The 18,751-nt window shown below is 41.5% G+C and overlaps 1 protein-coding gene across 2 annotated transcripts; it reads right to left on the reverse strand.

The window, feature by feature from the left end:
- Positions 1–49: 49 nt before the first annotated feature.
- Positions 50–18,728, reverse strand: wdr90 (WD repeat domain 90). 2 transcript variants are annotated; one of them, XM_035613293.2, is made up of 43 exons: positions 18,441–18,728; positions 18,227–18,318; positions 17,830–18,006; positions 17,202–17,340; positions 16,876–17,046; positions 16,538–16,664; positions 16,198–16,256; positions 15,751–15,863; positions 15,358–15,600; positions 15,113–15,175; positions 14,956–15,024; positions 14,739–14,849; positions 14,402–14,547; positions 14,252–14,309; positions 13,844–13,962; positions 13,067–13,228; positions 12,823–12,953; positions 12,579–12,695; positions 11,923–12,158; positions 11,376–11,512; positions 10,724–10,854; positions 10,363–10,493; positions 10,099–10,260; positions 9,656–9,784; positions 8,946–9,079; positions 8,805–8,845; positions 8,562–8,684; positions 7,929–8,081; positions 7,718–7,800; positions 7,524–7,626; positions 6,855–6,976; positions 6,387–6,543; positions 6,028–6,218; positions 5,769–5,937; positions 5,547–5,670; positions 4,219–4,390; positions 3,703–3,825; positions 3,175–3,343; positions 2,203–2,333; positions 1,364–1,507; positions 785–901; positions 571–655; positions 50–497 (listed from the first exon to the last, which is right to left on the reverse strand). In XM_035613293.2, exons 1-43 carry the CDS (start codon positions 18,451–18,453, stop codon positions 340–342), a joined length of 5,535 nt encoding a protein of 1,844 aa, XP_035469186.2. In that variant the 5' UTR covers positions 18,454–18,728; the 3' UTR covers positions 50–339. The 2 variants fall into 2 exon arrangements, with proteins under 2 accessions (XP_035469186.2, XP_035469185.2); XM_035613292.2 differs by having other exon boundaries at positions 8,559–8,684; positions 18,441–18,727.
- Positions 18,729–18,751: the final 23 nt, after the last annotated feature.

Genomic DNA, 18,751 nt, shown 5'->3' on the forward strand with positions numbered 1-18,751 from the left:
CTACATCTCAAAACAGTAACTGCTAATCTCTCATCGGTATTTGTACTAACTTGCGGCAAGAAAAACTAAAATAACTGAATAAAAAAATAAGAAGAGAATGGACACGCAAAACATTCCCTTAATTAAAACATGGCTGTATTTTAAAAAAGATCCACAAGATACAGTTAATTTACTTAATAAGCACCACTGTGGGGAATCGTTCTCAAAGCTCATCCACAAACTATTTCCTTAAAAACAATTGATTGATAAAAAATATATATTTGTGGAATAATAAAATTACATTATGTAACAACAACAAGACAAAGCTACCAGGTTTGAGATTCATAAACAGATCTGTGGTCAGAGGCCCCTCACCTCCCACAGCAGGATCTCATTATAAGCCACAGTGAAAACAAGCGCCCCACTGGGAGAGAAGTGACATGTTTGTAGGGAGTCACTGTGCTGCAGAAAGTCCTGAAACCTGCCGCTGCTCGACTTGATTAACTTCAATCCTCGTTCTGGTAAGAGATCAGAAATTTATTAAACTCATTATCAAAACTGAATTTACACATTCCTTTACCTTTACTTTACCTTTAGATCCCACGGCAATGAGTTGACTCTTAGCGCAGAGATCAAAGCATGTGGCCCAGTGGGGCAGGGCAATCTTTTTTACTATCTGTGGAAAAAAAATAAAAAATAAACATATTGTATAATATTAATCAATATCAATAACACACAGACTTGTTGACATTCTGCACTGTGCAGGCACAGGAAATACCCCAGCACAGTGACGGAGCTGTGGTACCTGTTTTTTAGACAGACTGTAGAAGGACAACTCTTTCTCTACTCCGTAGCCAGTGTAGACCACCAGGCCGGTGTCTGCTGGGCAGAAGGCGGCCAGGCAGGGCGGTGGGCTGTCATCCTACAACACAAAGAGTTTAGAGACCCTTTAAAAGGCTAATGGATAAAGATGGACTTGATATTTTTGTGATATTTCCAAAACAGGCTAAAACAATATTCCAGAAGATGTCAAAACAGTAATCAAAAACATGCACACATACATGCAGAATAAAAATAGGCTTAGGGGAAGTATTGCATGCAAATGTATGTTAACTAAGTATTCATTATCAAGCCTTTCTTCTGAGCATAGACTTCAAAACAGTGATTGCAGAGTAAAGAAGACAACAAGTTGATTCAACAGAGAAGCCATTGACTATCAATATGGCTAAAGGGTTCAGGGTTAAGTGTCAACCTCATAGTTAAGGGTGTCCTTCCACCACAAAAGGGAGACCAAGAAACCTTGAGCCTTAAATTAAGGGGATATCCAACAGCATTGACATTTCTATTCTTCACCTCGTACTATTACTTAAAATACAGACAGTACCCCATTATATGCGGGAGCAGGAAATGTAAGCCAGTCTAGCAGATCACACTTGTCGTTCAACCAATTGACAGCCCACACACTGACACGTCTGTCGGCACTGGCAGCCAACCACATCTCGGCTCCGTCCAGTCCGAAATTCTTACACTAGGGATTAGAAGATTAAAATGGACATTATACATCACAAGAACATTATTGACAATATTCAGGCAAACAAAGGCACTATGTTTTGTATCAACCAGCAGAATCATCTATAGCTGCTTTCAGACATGCAATGAAGCCCGCGCATTTTCCAGAGGTGCTTTACGTGAGAACACAAATGACCACAAATGTTGCTCCGGACATTTTCCGGAACTTTTCCTGCCAGCCCCCTGGAAACATTTCTGGAAAATGTCAGTGAGCCCATGTGAGTCAGTATACAGCAAGAAAATCTCCAGAAGATTGACGGCAGGCGAGTGGGAGCTCTACCCAGGCATCACCCAAAGCCTGAATGTTCCAGAAGTTCCTGCTGTTGTGAGCGTGTCTTACTCAGACAATCTCCTGCTCTGTTCTGCATATGTGAACTGCAAACTCCAGAAAAATATCCACATTCAAAAGAAAAAGCTATATAGTAAATTTAAGAAGAGGCTGAGAGTTGACATTAGTAGCACAACTCCACATACAAAAAAAGACATGGAATAAAATTCACCCTTCATGGAGAAGTTTACTCAGGGCACAGTCTGAAGTTTCTTCAGGGATTATTTGTTAAGTACTGTGGCAGAATAAATCTCTCACTGTTTCTATTGTGCTGTCATGTTAAATCTTCAAACCTTTCAAACCTCTGCCCGATTCACTGAGCTGACCTTTTCATTCACACACTGGATGGTGGTAATCTGCGCTCCTTTGTGGTCCCTGATGACACGGATAGTCGCTCCATTCACGGGGCTGCTGACAGCTACCAGACCATTCTTCCCGCCTGAAAGGATCACATGACCTGTTGGGGGCCAAAAATAGATACTGAATGAATCATAGCAGCTTGATTCAAACATGACACTTTACTTTCAGTACATGGACTGTCTTTAAATTTTTTCAGGAAAATTCTTCTGAATATCCATCCTCCGATCATGGATACATTTTTCTATTAGGCTACATTTACACCATTTAGCGGTAAAATGCATCACTTTACACAGAGATATTTGGAAACGTTTCTGTAATTTGAAAACTCCAGGGTTGCGTTCTAGTCTGAACAAGCAGAAACTGATAATTTTGGAAACACGCATGTTCAATTCCTGAAAGTGTCTTGTCAGTGATGATGTATCCTTCCCACGCTTTCTATCACATGAGACTTTTCTGGGGAAAAAATCAGCCTCAAACACCAGTGGTGAATGCAACATGGATAAAGGTTTACAAGCGTTACTGACCTTGTTGTCTGCCTACATGTGCAGGAGGCAAGCTATCATTTGAGTTACTATTTGCAACAGTGGCCGTTGGCACGCCAATGTGCAATGTTTCCTCATGTGATATGCAATTTCAGGCACGTTAGCATGGACAGATTATTTCTAATATGGAGCAAGAAAGCTTGGACCATTTCTGTTTTAAAAAAATCTTTTAGATTAAGACGTATCAGTGTGGATGTAACCATACTGTTTAACTATTACAAACCATCCCATATTAAAATCGAAACTGGTCTGGGTTCTTCTCTGGAGGGTCCTAAAAACAATTGCTAAAAGAAGTAGACAGGTAGACAAGGAAGACTGAGGAAAAGTCTTGATCTGAGTAATTACAGGAGATGGAGATCATTTTTTAATTTTTTTCCTCCTGCACTGCTCTCTCACCACTAGCTGAGTACTGGATTGCAGTGACAGCCACGTGATGGGGATGCAGCTTCATCTCCATCTCTGAGGAGGCAAGCCGGAAGATCCTCAAGGTCCCGTCACCGTATCCTGCAGCCACACACGCACTGTCCTTACTAGAAGAGGGGCTCCAACACACACAGCCACAGGCCTGAACAACAAGGAGAAATTATTGCACAGTATCTGCTTGCAGTATTCAATCTTGCCACCTGTGTGCAAATAGTACAGGAAATATGTTCCTTATGTAATAAATGTTATTGCTGATAATTTTTCATTTTCTTACTTCTAAAAGACTATTTTCAACACAGTAGGATGGTGCAAAAACACCAGAAAACTAACAATTACATAAGAGTTATAATTTGTTAAAATTTAACATGATTTTCTCTGACTTCCCAATCATATATACAACAAATGTCATTGAGGCGTCCAGTAGAAAATGTATGGCGTTCCCTCAGTTTATACTAGCACTGACTGTAATTTTTTTAATAAGTGTAAGTGTACCGTCCTCACCTGGTTGAGCACCTGGAACTGCACCACCAGTTCATTGCTTGGGGCTGACCACACCCTCACACTGCCGTCCTCACTGCAGGTGGCGAAGTGGTTTTCGTCGGAGCTAAACACCACATCATTCACCTGGAAAGCAGCCAAATCGAGATTGAAAAAAGAGTGAAGCCCCTGTGTCAGACAGCCATTACAACAAATGCATTCATACAGCGCTTTTCTGGTCTTATTGACCACTCAAGGTGCTTTACAGCACAATTGACATTCACCCACTCACTCACATTCATACTCAGCAACAGAGCTCAGCAACAGATAAACAGGAAACAGGATCAACTGTGAATAGGTAGTGATACTATATTTGTTCCCCGCTGTGAGCTTCTGACACACGTAGCAATGGGTGACACTTGTTAACATGCCATAGGCAGATGTATGCCATCGACTGGACAGTAATATACTCCAGACTCTGTTGGAGACGCACGATTTTGATCTGGTGATTGTTCAATTTTTCAGAGCTCACACTGTTACCTTGGTCTTGTGCCCGCTGACCAGCCGGATGCTGCTGTTGTCTGACCAGTTGATGTACCAGAGGGTTCCGGCCGTGGTTCCAACGATGCCCATGTCCATTGTGTTATCAAATGCTGCGCTGACTGTCGTCCCATCCAGCATAACCTCCTGCTCCAACACCACAGTGGTACCACTAAAGGACAGACGCAGGTGACAAAAAACATGGGTGAGGATATACTGTATTCTCATTCCACTAGTTAGTTGCAGGAACTTTTATGCTTTTTTTTTTTACATGACAGAGCTTACTGCAACGAAAATCACCAGTCAGTCTCAGCAGAAGACTGCATTCATCCATAATTACACATTTACATAATCATGCCTTATAATTAGAGCCACTGATAATCCCCACATTTTAAGATTACGGTCTCTAAAATAACTCCTATATACCACAGTGTGACTAATGCTTAATAGGGCTGCAGAGGATATGAGTAAGAGTGGGTGAGCCTTGAACATACAGAAACATACATTTTATACACATTACACTCATATCTCATATATATGTCTCTGTAATTAACTCAATGTACAAGATACCATTAAAACTGACCTGATTTGCCAGGTAGCATCTAGATTCTAGAATCTAATTCAATTAACATTGGATAGAACCACAGTTGGCAATACTGTGGTAACTTACCCCAGAGGCATAACCATAGATCTGCTGCCAGGTAGCAACACATTGTTTTTTCCTGGCTAAAGAAGGTCAAATTGATTTCTAGATTGATCGCTTTTACAGACAGGAAGAAAAACATTGATCTCATTTACCCAGAAACGCTGTTGTGCATATTTGACCAGATAGTGGCTACTACCACTTTAAAAGACTGGCTTTCATGTCATCTAATATCTTTCTTTTGAATTATTTTTTCCATTGTAGCTTATTCTCCATCTCTATTCCTTGAGATCCATGGGAGATGTACAGCTTTATCTACAAGTCTTTGATGTACAGATTGTGCACTGTCACAAAGGACGGGAAATCAAAGGGTAACAATACAATAATGTGACGCAGAATGGTCCATGCTATCTATGGTATTAAAATACAGGTGAATTTGGGCTGTGCAATATATGCAAATAATGAAAGGAGGAAAATGAATTTATAAAGAAGAAATCATGAATACACCAAACCTCCAAGTCCTTTAAAGTTTGTGGTGAATTGTATAGAAAATAAAATGAAACGACAGTGTTAATCTTAGTGTACCCAGTCAGAGCTGTATGTATGTATACATGAAATAATTAAAGCAAAGAGACCACTGCCTAGATAGGACACACAAAGAATCATAATAGAATGTGATACAAACCTGTCTTCCACATTGTAGACTCTTTCCCGAGGCTGCATGCCCTGTAGAGCTTCGACCCCCCACAGTCGCAACCAGCGGGTGTTGCTGCCTGTCAACAGACGGTTCCCTCGACACAACAGCACGCCTACATCAAGAAACCACAGTGTGAACTATTAAAAGTACTTAGCTAAAAAAAATATTGTTATTCTAACTAGATGGTCAGAATGTAGAGTTAATCTGTACCGATCTCTCCCTCATCAGCTTCCCAGGTCATAAAGCAACACTGTGTGTTAACGTCCCAGACGCAAACATGTCCTCGATTAGTGGCGGTGAACAAAAAGGAGTCAGAGTGGTAGCACACAGCCGTCAGCTCCACATCACCGACGTCTGCTGGTGCTTTCACCCTCTGGACCTACAAGGGTGAAAGAGTGGTCAGCCATTATGTACCAGAGTAATAAAAGTACACACATTTTATTCCAGCCAAGTGGGTGTGGTCATATACCTTGAGGTCTTCTTCCAGGCCACGATTGTGGATGAGGCAGAAGTAAATCCCTTGGCTGCCCACGCAGGCAATCTGGCTGGCTGCTGAGGGGCTAAAGGCTGCATCATGGATCGGCCCCGACACATTTACACTGGACAGCATCTGGAAGGTCTTGCTGCTCCACAGGGCCACCTCTGGGTCAGAGAAGTCGCCTGTGGGGAATTGGGAAGAAACAGTGGTAGCAGAATAACTTCATTGACTATAGAGGCAAAATGTGTTGTACTTAAATCATTATGTCAAGTGATGCAAAGACATTTAGGTTTAAATCTACAGGACATGCTCATGAATGATGGATGCCAGCCAATTTCAATTTGACTGACCGACGGAGAGAAAAAAGCGATCATCCCTGGAAAAAGCAAGACTCTGCACCATCCCTCTGTGGTAGGAGATGGTATTGCGACATGTTCCACTGTGGATGTCCCAGATGCAGATGAGGCTCCTACTACCCTTACTACCGCCAGCTGCTGATGCTATTGTCTGGGCAGGAAATAACATAAACAAGTTAGGTAGATCATCAAGGTACTGAAATAAAATGCAAACTTGTTTAATCTATAGATTTTCAAAAGATGAACAGACTGGTCTATCACTCACCGGAAAAGGAGAGCAGTAGTTTGTCAATCACCTCAATACACCAATTTTATATTATGTTACCTATAGCAACATCACCAGCTGTATCCACACTGTTTAAAAGACCTTAGTAGACATGAGCTCTTTGTCCTCACTGTCCCCATCTATATACAACTCATTACATTATACATAACTGTGGCGCCTTGAGCCATGAAAAGTACCTGCGCATCATTTGTGATTGCAAGACAAGAGATCTCCTCGCTGTGGCCTTGCAAGTGTCTCTGACATCCTGTTTGAAGATGCTCCACCACCAACACACAGCCACACGTGTACGCAAATAAACCTGCAACAAACAATAATTTGAGGATAAGACAAAACATCCGCCAATAACAATAACTGTAGTTATGTGAATCTTATTCTATTTTCATTTTGGTTTCAATTTGATATTCAGTTGAGCTGTAGTTAGTTTTCAGAGTGTGTAATTATGCACCCTCCTCGGCTGTGGGAAATAATCGCAGGCATTTTTCAACTGTGTTGTTACATTTGATAAACAAAACAATGAATTGAATATATAATTATCAGATCAAATGTTTATGAGAATAATCATTAGCTGCAGCCCTGCTTGTGCTCCTGTTAGAGAAAGTACTTATTTCATGTTCAATATTACTTTAACCTGTTTTAGCAGAATAATATTCTCTCAGGATATATATTTCACTAAGCATTGTGGTCAGTCCTTGTAATATCAAATGACTTTGTTAGCTTGATATCTTAACAACCAGATCTCTTTGATTAGAGAGGATGGATCTGAGAAAATAACCAAGAGATTGTCCAAAAACATATTCTTTTTTACAGCTTATGTGATACTTTCAATTCCAGTATATAAAAGTAACCTTGGTCAGGGCTCCACACCATGTTGCCACGCCCATTGCCATTGTAGCCAATCACTGCTTTCAGCTTTATACCCTCTTCTCCTGGTTGGGGAGCAACAGCAGCCTGGATCAGAGAAAAAAGTAAGACTGGAGAGCAAGCATACAATAACACTATACTATATAGTAATCAAATAATTATACAGAGTGCTCTTTACCTGATCAATAGTGGAGGTTTTGAAGCGTGGGATAAAGTGGCTGTAACAATCTGGACGTACTGCCGTCTTCCCTTTCGACTCAACTTCATAAAAAAAAAATACATTAAAAAAATGACATAAAAAAACTGAAAGTTCAGTTCTGTGATCAAATTAGTACAACAACAGAAAGTCAGTTCAATGTCAATGAGGAAAAGTGCAGTGGGGCACTTACTATTGTCAATATGGCTGCTATTCAGGGGAGATGTGTTGACCAGCTCTGTAACTTTGAGGAAGGAGGCGGCAGGTCTGGGGTCAGATGAAGGATCTGAACCAGTGGCTTGGCCTGGAACAGTTGTGATGGCCGGGCTTTCATCACAAAACAAAGCTAAAGGAGAGAGACAAGAGAGAATTTATTAATACTGCCTCCACTAACCAGTCATCTTCCATGCAATAACTGACACCTTCTGTAATGGCCATTAGCAATGATACAATTTCCAGGAATAGTGTTGCATGTACATTTTTGTTGCCAAGCAACTACTGGGGTTTATCATTTCTTGCTAGGAGCTGAGAGACTAAGATTCACACCTGTGTGAGAGTTGAAATATAAACTGGATGTTGTTAAAATCCTTGTGTCTCTGTATTTTAAAGATAGGTCAATGATCAATATTTAGCCAGATCTGAAAGGAATAGGAAATGGAAATTAAGAGAATCAGGAAGCTGTAAATTATTATAAAGTCTACTCCATACACTTTAGATAAAGTGGCATAATATTCTAGACTGAAAACCAGTGTAATGAGCGGGCTCATGTTCATTTGCTAAAACTGAAAAATCATAATATGTCTCCTTTAGCAGGAGAACTTACCACCCTGGTTAATTTGGTAGGTCGTGCTGGCGTCCAGTTGTGGAGGTGGTGAGGAAGGTAGGGGTGCTTTCTGTCGAGGCATCCCATTGGACAACTGAACTCCTCTCACTCCAGCATCCGGTTCAACTATAACATGAAGACACAGAATAAAGCAATAAATTCTTATTTACAAGAAGATTTGTATCAGGTACATTCTGTATTATTGTCTATTATTCCATCATAACTATGATTTTAGAGTGAATTTACCTGATTTAGGTGTAGAGTTGGAGCTTAAACTGTGAGGTGAACTGTGATTGAAGAAGGGGCGAATTTAACCCGTACAAATTAAAGTTATGAATTGTAACGCACAGTAATAACAAGATTCAAACGTGCAACATGGAATATTACCGGCTGTCAGTCAAAGAGTTAATAGAATGTGCCAGGAAGTCCCAAAGGAATATGGCATCTCCCACTGAGACGACACCCATTTGGTCAGGGGTGAAGCTCACCTGGCAGATGGGCTGACTGTGGCCTATGAACATCTGATACAGAGAGACACATCTCCGTTACAACTGACATCATTCATGAAATACAGAAATACACAAAACTTCTACAGCGAATTGAAAAAGGAAAACGTAAAATGTAATATTTTATGTAAATAAAGACATTTTTCTTCATTAAGGCTTTGGTAGTATTACATAAGTGTATCCATTCTTGAGTTATGGCCAAAAACCTGTGTTGTGGGGTCACAGTGTAAATCTCATCTCAAGAACACCTTGAGAGAATTTGGCATAAAATGTAATAATTTTGACCGTCAAGGTCACTATGACCTTACATTAGAGACCAAACAATTGATCACACCATCGAGAAAATAATCATCTAATTAATTGTCAATGAAAATACCGGTTAGCTGCATACCTATTTGTTTTCACAAGATGTTTAAATTGTAAATGCTTTGCATTGTGTTCAGCCACAAACAACTACATACTTACAGTGTATGTGCTTACTGTATGACTCAAACATGTAAAATACATAAAGCTGCAGGACTTAGGTTATCAAATATAAATCTGTAAAAATACCCAATACTAAAAGGTATAATTATTCAATTATTGACTTACCTGGGAGTTAATATCGAGCTGCATGTTATAATCCCATACTTTCACAGCATTGTGTCCTGCTGTCAGCAGGAATCGATTGTCCTCGCTCACAGCGAGGGATGAGCACTGGTGTTTGTGAACCTTAGACACCTGTAAGGACGAAAACAAACTCTCAGATATAATACGGCTGAAAATTGGATAAAATAATTGTGTAGAGTCAACCTGTACATATCAAAACTCTTGTTCACGTGTCACTGTCTCTGCGGACATGTTTTCCACATCCTTCTACACTGTGAGCCTCTTGTCATCAGTATTTCTCTCAGCTAAACTTATGTTGTGCGTCTGACAGCACTCACTGCAACTGAGACTTTTTTAACACCTGCTGCTTCTCAGGCAAATGAGGAATCGTGGACACTCTAATTTGTGGATGCAGATACTCTAAGGCACAGCATCTGTGGCGTTACCTCTCGGAGCAGACGACCTGTCTTAGTGCTAACCCAGAGGACTTTGTTAGCAGATGTTGCAACCAGCAAGTGTTCGGTGGAGGACGGGGAGAAGCAGACCTTCAGTGCAGAATCCAGACGCGGGCTTTCTATGTCCAAAATACTCACATCTACATGGAGCAACTGGAAATAGATGGCAGGGGTAAGTGGGACACGCAAGAACATAAAAAAGAAAAACCCACATAAAGGAAGAGTGATGCTGAAAGATGACAATGTTCAAGATACCTCATCCAGAGACCGTGCGTCGGCGATAGTGACAATGTACTCGGAGGGGCCGACAAAAGCCAGACAGCGGCTGTCACTGCTCACTGTAAGAGCGTCTGGAGCACGCTCAGGGCCTCGGGCCACCACATTACCTAACAAATTAGGTAGAGTGAATTAAATCACACTGGTGTTAAATATGGCTGCCTGATACACTAGCTTGTGTCTGTGATTCAAACTGGCTGGCTAATTTCATACTGTGCCTGCATGAATGTTTTACGATTTGATTCAATTGATTTAAGTTTACATTGCTTAGAACTATATCATGTAATCTACCAAAATTAACTTGAGTTTTGTCTGTGCATTCGTTTGTGTGTATACATACATACGACTCTGATCATATTGTGATCTTCCTCAGAGGAGTTGTAAAGTGCAAGAGAGCCCTGGGAGTCAGCACTATACATGAACTCCCCATCCGGAGAGAAGGCAAGGCCCACCACTTCACCTCTGTGCTGCCTATAACACAAATAAATATAAACATATGCACACATATATAAACATATACACACACACACACACAGAAAGAGAAAAAATATATGCAGGGAAACAAGAATATAAAAGCGGTCATTACTTCCTCTTGGAGGACAGATTCAAAACATTTTGAGAATTTATCTTGTTCATTTGAAAGTCAAAACTGTACTTGTTATCTATATTAAATTTCAATGCAAATGTGCACCTTTTAAATTAAGACCAATCTACTTTTATAGTCAGTTCAGAGTATAATTTGATCTTTATATACTCTATGCACTATAAAGCAACTTGCTAATCATCATAATCAAACCACCATTTTGTGCAGATGGCCCCTTAAATAAAACTGGCTGAGCTGGGAAGAATTGCATTTCACTATATTTTCTAGCAATAGGACACAACATGACATATCATACTATAGATTATAGTAATTGTGTCCATGCAAACATTTGTTATCCAACAGAGAAAACAAACCAAAACTATGTTCTTCCAAATTTCTATAGACGTACTTGTGTTCAGCCAACAGCTTGGCACTTGAGATGTCAAAGACCCTGATGATGCCAGAGCTGGAGCCACAGGAGAAAACCTGCTCACTGGGATGGAAGGCCACTGAACAGGGGCTGTCCTCAGACACAAAGTCATACAGCTAAACACAGGAGAAAACAAGACAGACATTCAGTTCAATAGTAAAATTGGTCAGTGCCAGTGGTAATGCTATGGTAGTGGAGAATGTAGATAGGGTCCTTAAAAATTACTGGGAAGGAAAAAAGAGAGAGCGAGCGGAAAGTTTGGTGATACGTTTTTCCCAAAAACTTTTTCAAAAGCACAAAGCAGTCTGACAAGGAACAAAAACAGAGCCTTGCATTATCTCGCTCCAACAGAGAAACTGACAGATGAATGCCAATAGAATGCCAAAGTCTCACATACGAGATTATGTGCATCGTACACACACTGACCTGAGCCTTTTGTCTGGTTCAACAAATTGACAGACAGTGTCTCTTACATGAAATGACAAAAAGATTAAATAGATTTCCCCTTGAGCCCTGAAAATCTGACCTGATGCATGGAATCCATATTCCAAATGCGCACTGTGCCGTCGGAGGAGGCTGTTGTGAGATGCCGACGGATGCCGTCCACGCTGAAGCCAAGCACAGTGTCTATATGCGACCTCATCAGGGTGTTGTAACCACGGCTACTCACGTCTAGGAAACCCAGGTTACCAGTGGAGGTGGCTGCCAGGACCTGAAGATTGTCTGATGAGACTGACACCAGGCTCACAGGTCCCTCATGCTCTGGAAAACAATGACATGTGTCTGAGCTGTTCTGTATGAGGACAGACAAATGCTGACAGAAATGTAAATGAATGCTATAGCAGAGAATAATTGATTTATGCTGTTGCTCAAAAAGGTAGATAAATTGATATTGAATGTGGAAGCCAGCGGTGCCTGTGATACAGCTAATCTACTGTAATGTCAGTACGCAGCATGTGATAATTGGTGTTACAACGAATACTGTGCTAAGTGATGACAATTCAATCAATGGTGTAAAACTCCTGACTTCCACTTCACATTCACAAACACTTGTCCCTGCAAACTAAAAACTGCTATTTACACATACATGAACGTGGATCATATCAGTGCCTGTGGAGTGGGAGCTGTCAGTCACTGTGAGCTGCCGCAGGTAAATGTTACACCACGCCCCGCTGTGCCTACCTGCCTCCAGGAAGATGGCAGAAAAGTCAAGGGGCCAGAGACGCAGGAAGCCATCTTCAGAGCCCGTGGCACAGAATGATGAGCACACACTGATGCTGTTGATGGCAATGCCTGGTCCTATGAAACACACGCACACACCTTGATGTAATCACAGGCTCTTTACAGATTTTTTCCCTGTCTACCCAACCTCTACTTTGAACTACTACATAACAAACATTTTCGCTCTCTAAATGATTTTAGAGACCTGTGTTAAAAGTCCATTTCTCCCTGCGTTCCGCATGCTGCTGCTGTGCAGGCAACAGTCTCCTCACATTTCTGATCAAAACTCTGCTGTAGTCAACCTCAAAGATATGGCCACTCCGACTGCTGGCAAATCTATAGGAAGACAGTCAAAGGGGGAGAAAGAGTCATCTCTTATCAATAATGATCCAGATCAGATTTATACTTCTTCCAATTGTTTGGTTGCAGTGACTCATTTGCCCACTCACAGCATTTGATCTTCAAGATGCTGGGTCGGTGCGTTTCCCTCCTCAAAGGCCACATCAGTGAAGTCCAGTGAATGGTATTCACCCAGGTTTACTGGACAGGAGCGCAGCGTCCCATTACGTATTCGCCACAGACGAATATTGTCTCGACCACATGACACCATCCTAAAACCAACACACTGACATTTAGTGCCTGAATCCTAGTTTACTGGTGAGTCCTTGCCTATTTCTGTTCTGCTCTTGCAGTCAAAGCCTCTTCACTTCTCCCACTCTCTCATCCACACCTTTCTCCACTAAGCATAGCTGATACAAGAGGTAAGCGTGAGAGGATATCTGGAGAACTCCTACAATTTACTGTCCAGAACTCCTCTTTCCATAAGGAGGTTCATTACAGGATTCCTAAATTCCTTTCTATGCTCCAGACATAAAACACTAAAGCGTCTTTTTAATAGTGGCTTTTCTATTCAGTTTAAACATTGATTCTTCAGATATGGCTGTTTGTGACATACTGAGGGTTTTTTTGGGGGATGTAGCTGATCTGCCCTGAGCCCTGAGGAAGTCTGCCTGTGTGGTCTACACAGCTGCCTTGCTGTCGGTGTAAACTGCCATAGTAGCCGTCTATGAATCATATAATCCTAATGCAGCATTCCAAAGTCCTAATTTCGTAATCAATGACGTTCTTAGATCTTAAGGTAGCACGGTCCCTGTCGCTTTTCAGCCCATCACTGTAGGCCAAAAGGAATAAATCAAATATATGACTAAAAAATGAGACGAGGGTACCTTGTGTCATCAAATGAGGCAACCTTCATGGTGTGAATGTCCACATCTGTGTGGGCTTTGGCTAAGATGGTCACCTCTCCACATTTGGTAACGTTCAGAGTGTTCCACACCACCACCATCTAAGAGCGGTAGAATTAGGATTGCAAATATACACAGTCAGCTCGCAGCTTTGTTAAGTCATAGACTTTAATAAGGGGAGCGATTTATTGCATGTCATTTAAATTACAACTAGATGAGTCGGTCAAACTAGTGATTACAGGTGCTGCTTAGCATTTTCTCATCTGAATCTAATGATGTGCATGGCTCTCCCTACAGAGTGCAGCTAGTGATAAATGACTTGCCTATACACAAATTAGAAAACAAGCCCTGGAATTTTCATGCGGAAAAATTAGCATTCATGAAACTTACCGTTTTGTTGTGGCTGTCTTTACCAACTCCACAAAGAATACTGCCACTGTATGAGAAGCTGCCAAATGGAAGGAAATGGAAAAAAAATCAGTACGCATAGAATTTAATAAATTAACGTATGCGAGTGTGTGTGTGTATACAGTTGTTTACCTAAGAGAGGATAACGAATGAGCATGAATCCTGAATATGGCCAGACAGTTTCCTCTTTTGTAGTTCCACACACGTACAACACCATGACTGCCAGTTTGTGCTGAGGCAAGCAGTGTTGTGTTGCCATCAAAAGCTAATGCAGACACCTACAGAGAAAACACACATTGACGAGAATCCGATTTCTACAGTAAATAGACTCGAAATTGCTCTCTTTATATTTGCTGCAATTGGCTTTCGAAGGCCAGGAATTAAGTGATTCTTCTTAAGCTGCCAGAATAAAGTCAAAAGTCCTCCACATTGCGCTGCCGGTTAGTAAAACATGTCACAGCTCATCTACCTTGTCAGTGTGGCCAATGAAGAATCGCTGTTGTTTGGAGGAAATCTTCATAGAGACGATAATTGCGTGACAAGGATACACCACTGCATCACCTGATTTGGTCCACAGAGCCTATAGTGTAATACAGTACAACTGTTAGACCTGTGTATTTGATTTCATGCATTTTATCCATGACCTTCAAAACTATGTTGCCTGTAACAGTTTAAAAAAAACATACATATTTAGTAGTGGCTCCTCCAAAGCCGATGATTCGATTTAGCCTGAGAATTGGGTCTGGAAGCAGCTTCTGAAAAGGTGAGCCGAAGAAGAAGATGCAAAGATTTTGAAACGAAAAAAAGCTTTCATTTTCCCTCAGCACCGTTCTCATCAGTTACCTGCTGTTTGGTTTCCTTAGATGATGACAAATGGAGAGGATGTGGAAAAGAACTGCAAGCAAACTGCGAATATAAAAGGTAAACAGTATGTTTCAAATCTTTCACAAAACAATTCAAAAGGCATCATGATGTCAGGCATTATACAGAACATGGATGTAAAAAAGAGAGATGGATGTGCAATGATATATAATTGTTTTTATATCAAGTTGGATTGAATGTACAGTCTGGTCAACAAGAAGCTTCACCTCTTCTTCACTTTCCTCCCCATGCTTGCTGAAAGCGTCCTCGGGATGCACAAACACATGTACCCCGCCGTCATCAGTATCACAGGGAGTCCTGGATGTGAGCCGGTATGGACTGAAGCATGGCAACTCCTCCTGCTGCTGCTGATGGTCATCATCTTGGCAAAGCCATCCGACCGTTTCAAAAGAGGAGACTACATCCAGCTTAGGTATGTTTGTCACCACAGGGGTTTGATCCCTCGGCAGCTGAGGAGTCAGGAGGGGGGTAAAGAATGGAAAAAAGAAACCTAGCAGTCTCCAAGAAAACTATATTTTCAATTCTATATTTAGCATATTAACAAAAGTAAATATGTGAATACACAATGGCTCGATTTAGGCTACTAACTGTTATCTTACTGATTTTGGGGAAGTGATCTGCTGGATGAGGGACACGCGGTCCCGTACTGGTTTGCTGAGGTTTACACAGCGAGACACTTCTCTCATGGGGCTTCTTTGGCTGGTGACACAACCTGAGAGAAATTAGTTTACGAATTTCAGTAATCTATAGTAATAAATAGTCCTATTGGTACAGGCAAGAACTATGTTTGCCTAAAGAAAATGTATGACACGTGTACAAAATAACAAAAATGAAAGGAATGATACAAGCTTAATTTGTTTCTGGTGCAGAGCAAAGTAAAAATTAATGAGAATTTCCTGTTAAAAGCATGTAAGGGAAAACGAAAAAGTATTAAGGAAAATCTAAAAAAAAACAAGGGGGTCAGACCTAAAGAGCATAGCACACAAGGGCAGTAAAAAGCTTTAAATACCACATGATGATGAGTGGCTTGATATTTCATGACTTACCACTTGGACTGCCTTTTTGAATGGAGTCAAAGGGTAACTTTGTTCCTTCCGAGGGAAACCTGTTTGGGTAAGACAAAATCAGAGACTTACACTGTAACAAAGCATGTAGTTATCTTAAATTTTTGAAAATATAGGCTGTTGATTCTTTTTTTTTGCTTTGAGCAAATACATAAGTTATACATAAATACCAGTGTGTCTGTAATAGTAAAAGTAAAAAATCCACCCTTAAGACACCAAAGCTACATGTTCACATGTTAACAACAGGGTTAGCCACATTTTTGTGTTTTATAATATTTTTCCTAAATGTCTTTCCACATTGAATGAAGTGAGGTAATCGTACCTGATATAATCATAGAGGTCATGCCAGGAGACTCCCCTGGGCACGGGGAATGACATGTCTCTAGGCATGGCACCTGTTCCATGGGAAGAGGCCAGCCCCATCAGCTTGGCTTCACTGAAGGAAACTCCTATTGAAAGAGAAAAGGACAAAGAGATAAGAAAAGTGAAAATGTCATGCATGCATAAAGAGGATAATGTGCCTCATTCATTTTGCATTTCTCTTATTCACATGACGCCACCTCAAAGTAACACTTAACACTAGTGACATAAACATATAGACATGAGGTGTGCATATAAAGTGTAATATATATATATATATATATATACATTATTACTCACCTGGATCGAGCAGCAGGTCACTGGTAAACATGTTTTTCACTGCCATGTTGGCACAAAGCTTGATGCTCTTCATGTGACTGAAGCAGCGGCTGAGGTAGACAGAGAGTGTGTATTGTAGATCCAGCATCAGACAGGTCCAACGCACTGATGTGGGGGCTGCACCCACGAAACCTGGAGAACATAAAAACAAGGTCAGTCAGAACTGTTGCAAGAAATGAAAGATTATTTACATTACATATACAAAAGTACCGTGGAGTCTCAGTGGGGTGATAAATGAAAAACAAATACGCCACAAGTATGTATGCATGTGTGCGCAAGTATTTTACCATGTCTTGCAGACTTGGACGTGCTTTCATAGATTGAATCCTTCGCAGCTCCGCAGAGGAAAGGAAACTGAAGCCAGGTGGCTGTGGACTTGAACTCTTTGAACATATTTGAAAAGGAGATGCGCACAACCTGGCCCTCCTACACATCAAAGCAGAGAGAGAGAGAGAGACACAGAAGGAGGAGAGGGGGGGTGGGGGGGGTAGAAAATTACAAAGAAAGCTAATAACTCAGAGCTGTGGATTTGTCTCTTGATCCATTTCAAAATGGAGTGCAGTCACCTGCAAGAATAAAAAGACTCACTAATCTAGAATGGTACCAGTAGAGCTCATACCTCTGCCAAGGCCCAACAGTCCCCTTAAATTCAATCAAGTCGCACAAAATTGTGCACACTCAGTTCCCTGTAATTTTTTGAAATTCCTGGATTTGAATGAATTGAATGGCCCATGTCCCGTCCTTCTACCAAATTTACTGGAAATCTGTTAAGACATTTTTGCGTAATCCTGCTGACAAACCAATGGACAGGGGTGAAAAACCTCCTTGATAATGATAGACCATTAGGTTGCATATATATTCATATTCATATGTATGAATAATCCTAAATCACAGACAGTATACACAATGACATACCTCTGCTGCAACGTCCAGGTGCACCACAAAGTATTTGCCAGGAGTGGGCCTGAACAGAAGGTAGAAGTAGCGCCCTGACAGCCCCAGGGACTGGTTGATGGTCTTGGGCACCAGGATGTGGCTGTTGGCAGGAACAGGACCCCTGATTCTGAACACTGAACATTTCAGCGTCTTGTCCTGGAGGGTGTCGCAGAGGGGGTCGACAAAGTCAGTTAACAGTGATATTCCACCCCAAACAAATAGACCTTTCGTGAGTCAAACTCTGACCCTCACAGCTGTTTATTTTGCCAAACACTACAAATTGACACACACACAAAAACAGCAACCTTCAAGGGTGTCTGATCTTTAAAGGGTAGTTCGGGGTTAAAGTATAACTTTGAATGCAACACTGAGTTACCGTGTATGTGGACACGTCCCCCTCCTTTGCAGACCTTCTCCAGTCCTCGACTCGGACATGTTTGAATATGTTGACATAAGGATGCTGCCAACCTGCGGAGTGAAGTCAGAGCTCAGTGACACTGAACAAGTCGGTTCCTCCGTCGCAGTCTCTGCTGTTGCATCTGACGTAGCCACAACTAGCGACTCTGCATTCAAAAAAAAAATCACTTTACCTTTGGAGGCCATCGATGGCGAGAGGTTGAATCCACTCGTCGAGGTGTCTGTTGTTCGAACTCCACAGGTGTTAGCTAGCGAACTGTAACCTGGCCCGAAACGCTCGCTCTCCTCGCCACAGTCATTCGAACGATCCGAAAAAGTTTGCTTCAGGTCGTAACGAGTCGCGAGGGCTTCTCCACTTCTCGCCGGCACCGGCTGAACCTATAGTTTGGATTTGACGAGCGGTGTTTTCAGCAGCAGTCGGGTCCTTCCCGCTCCAGCCTCCGCGTTGCCAACGACACGGCGCGACGCTGCTGACGTCAGCGCG

This window comes from Scophthalmus maximus, chromosome 16 (genome assembly GCF_022379125.1).
Source record: "Scophthalmus maximus strain ysfricsl-2021 chromosome 16, ASM2237912v1, whole genome shotgun sequence".
NCBI lineage: Eukaryota > Metazoa > Chordata > Actinopteri > Pleuronectiformes > Scophthalmidae > Scophthalmus > Scophthalmus maximus.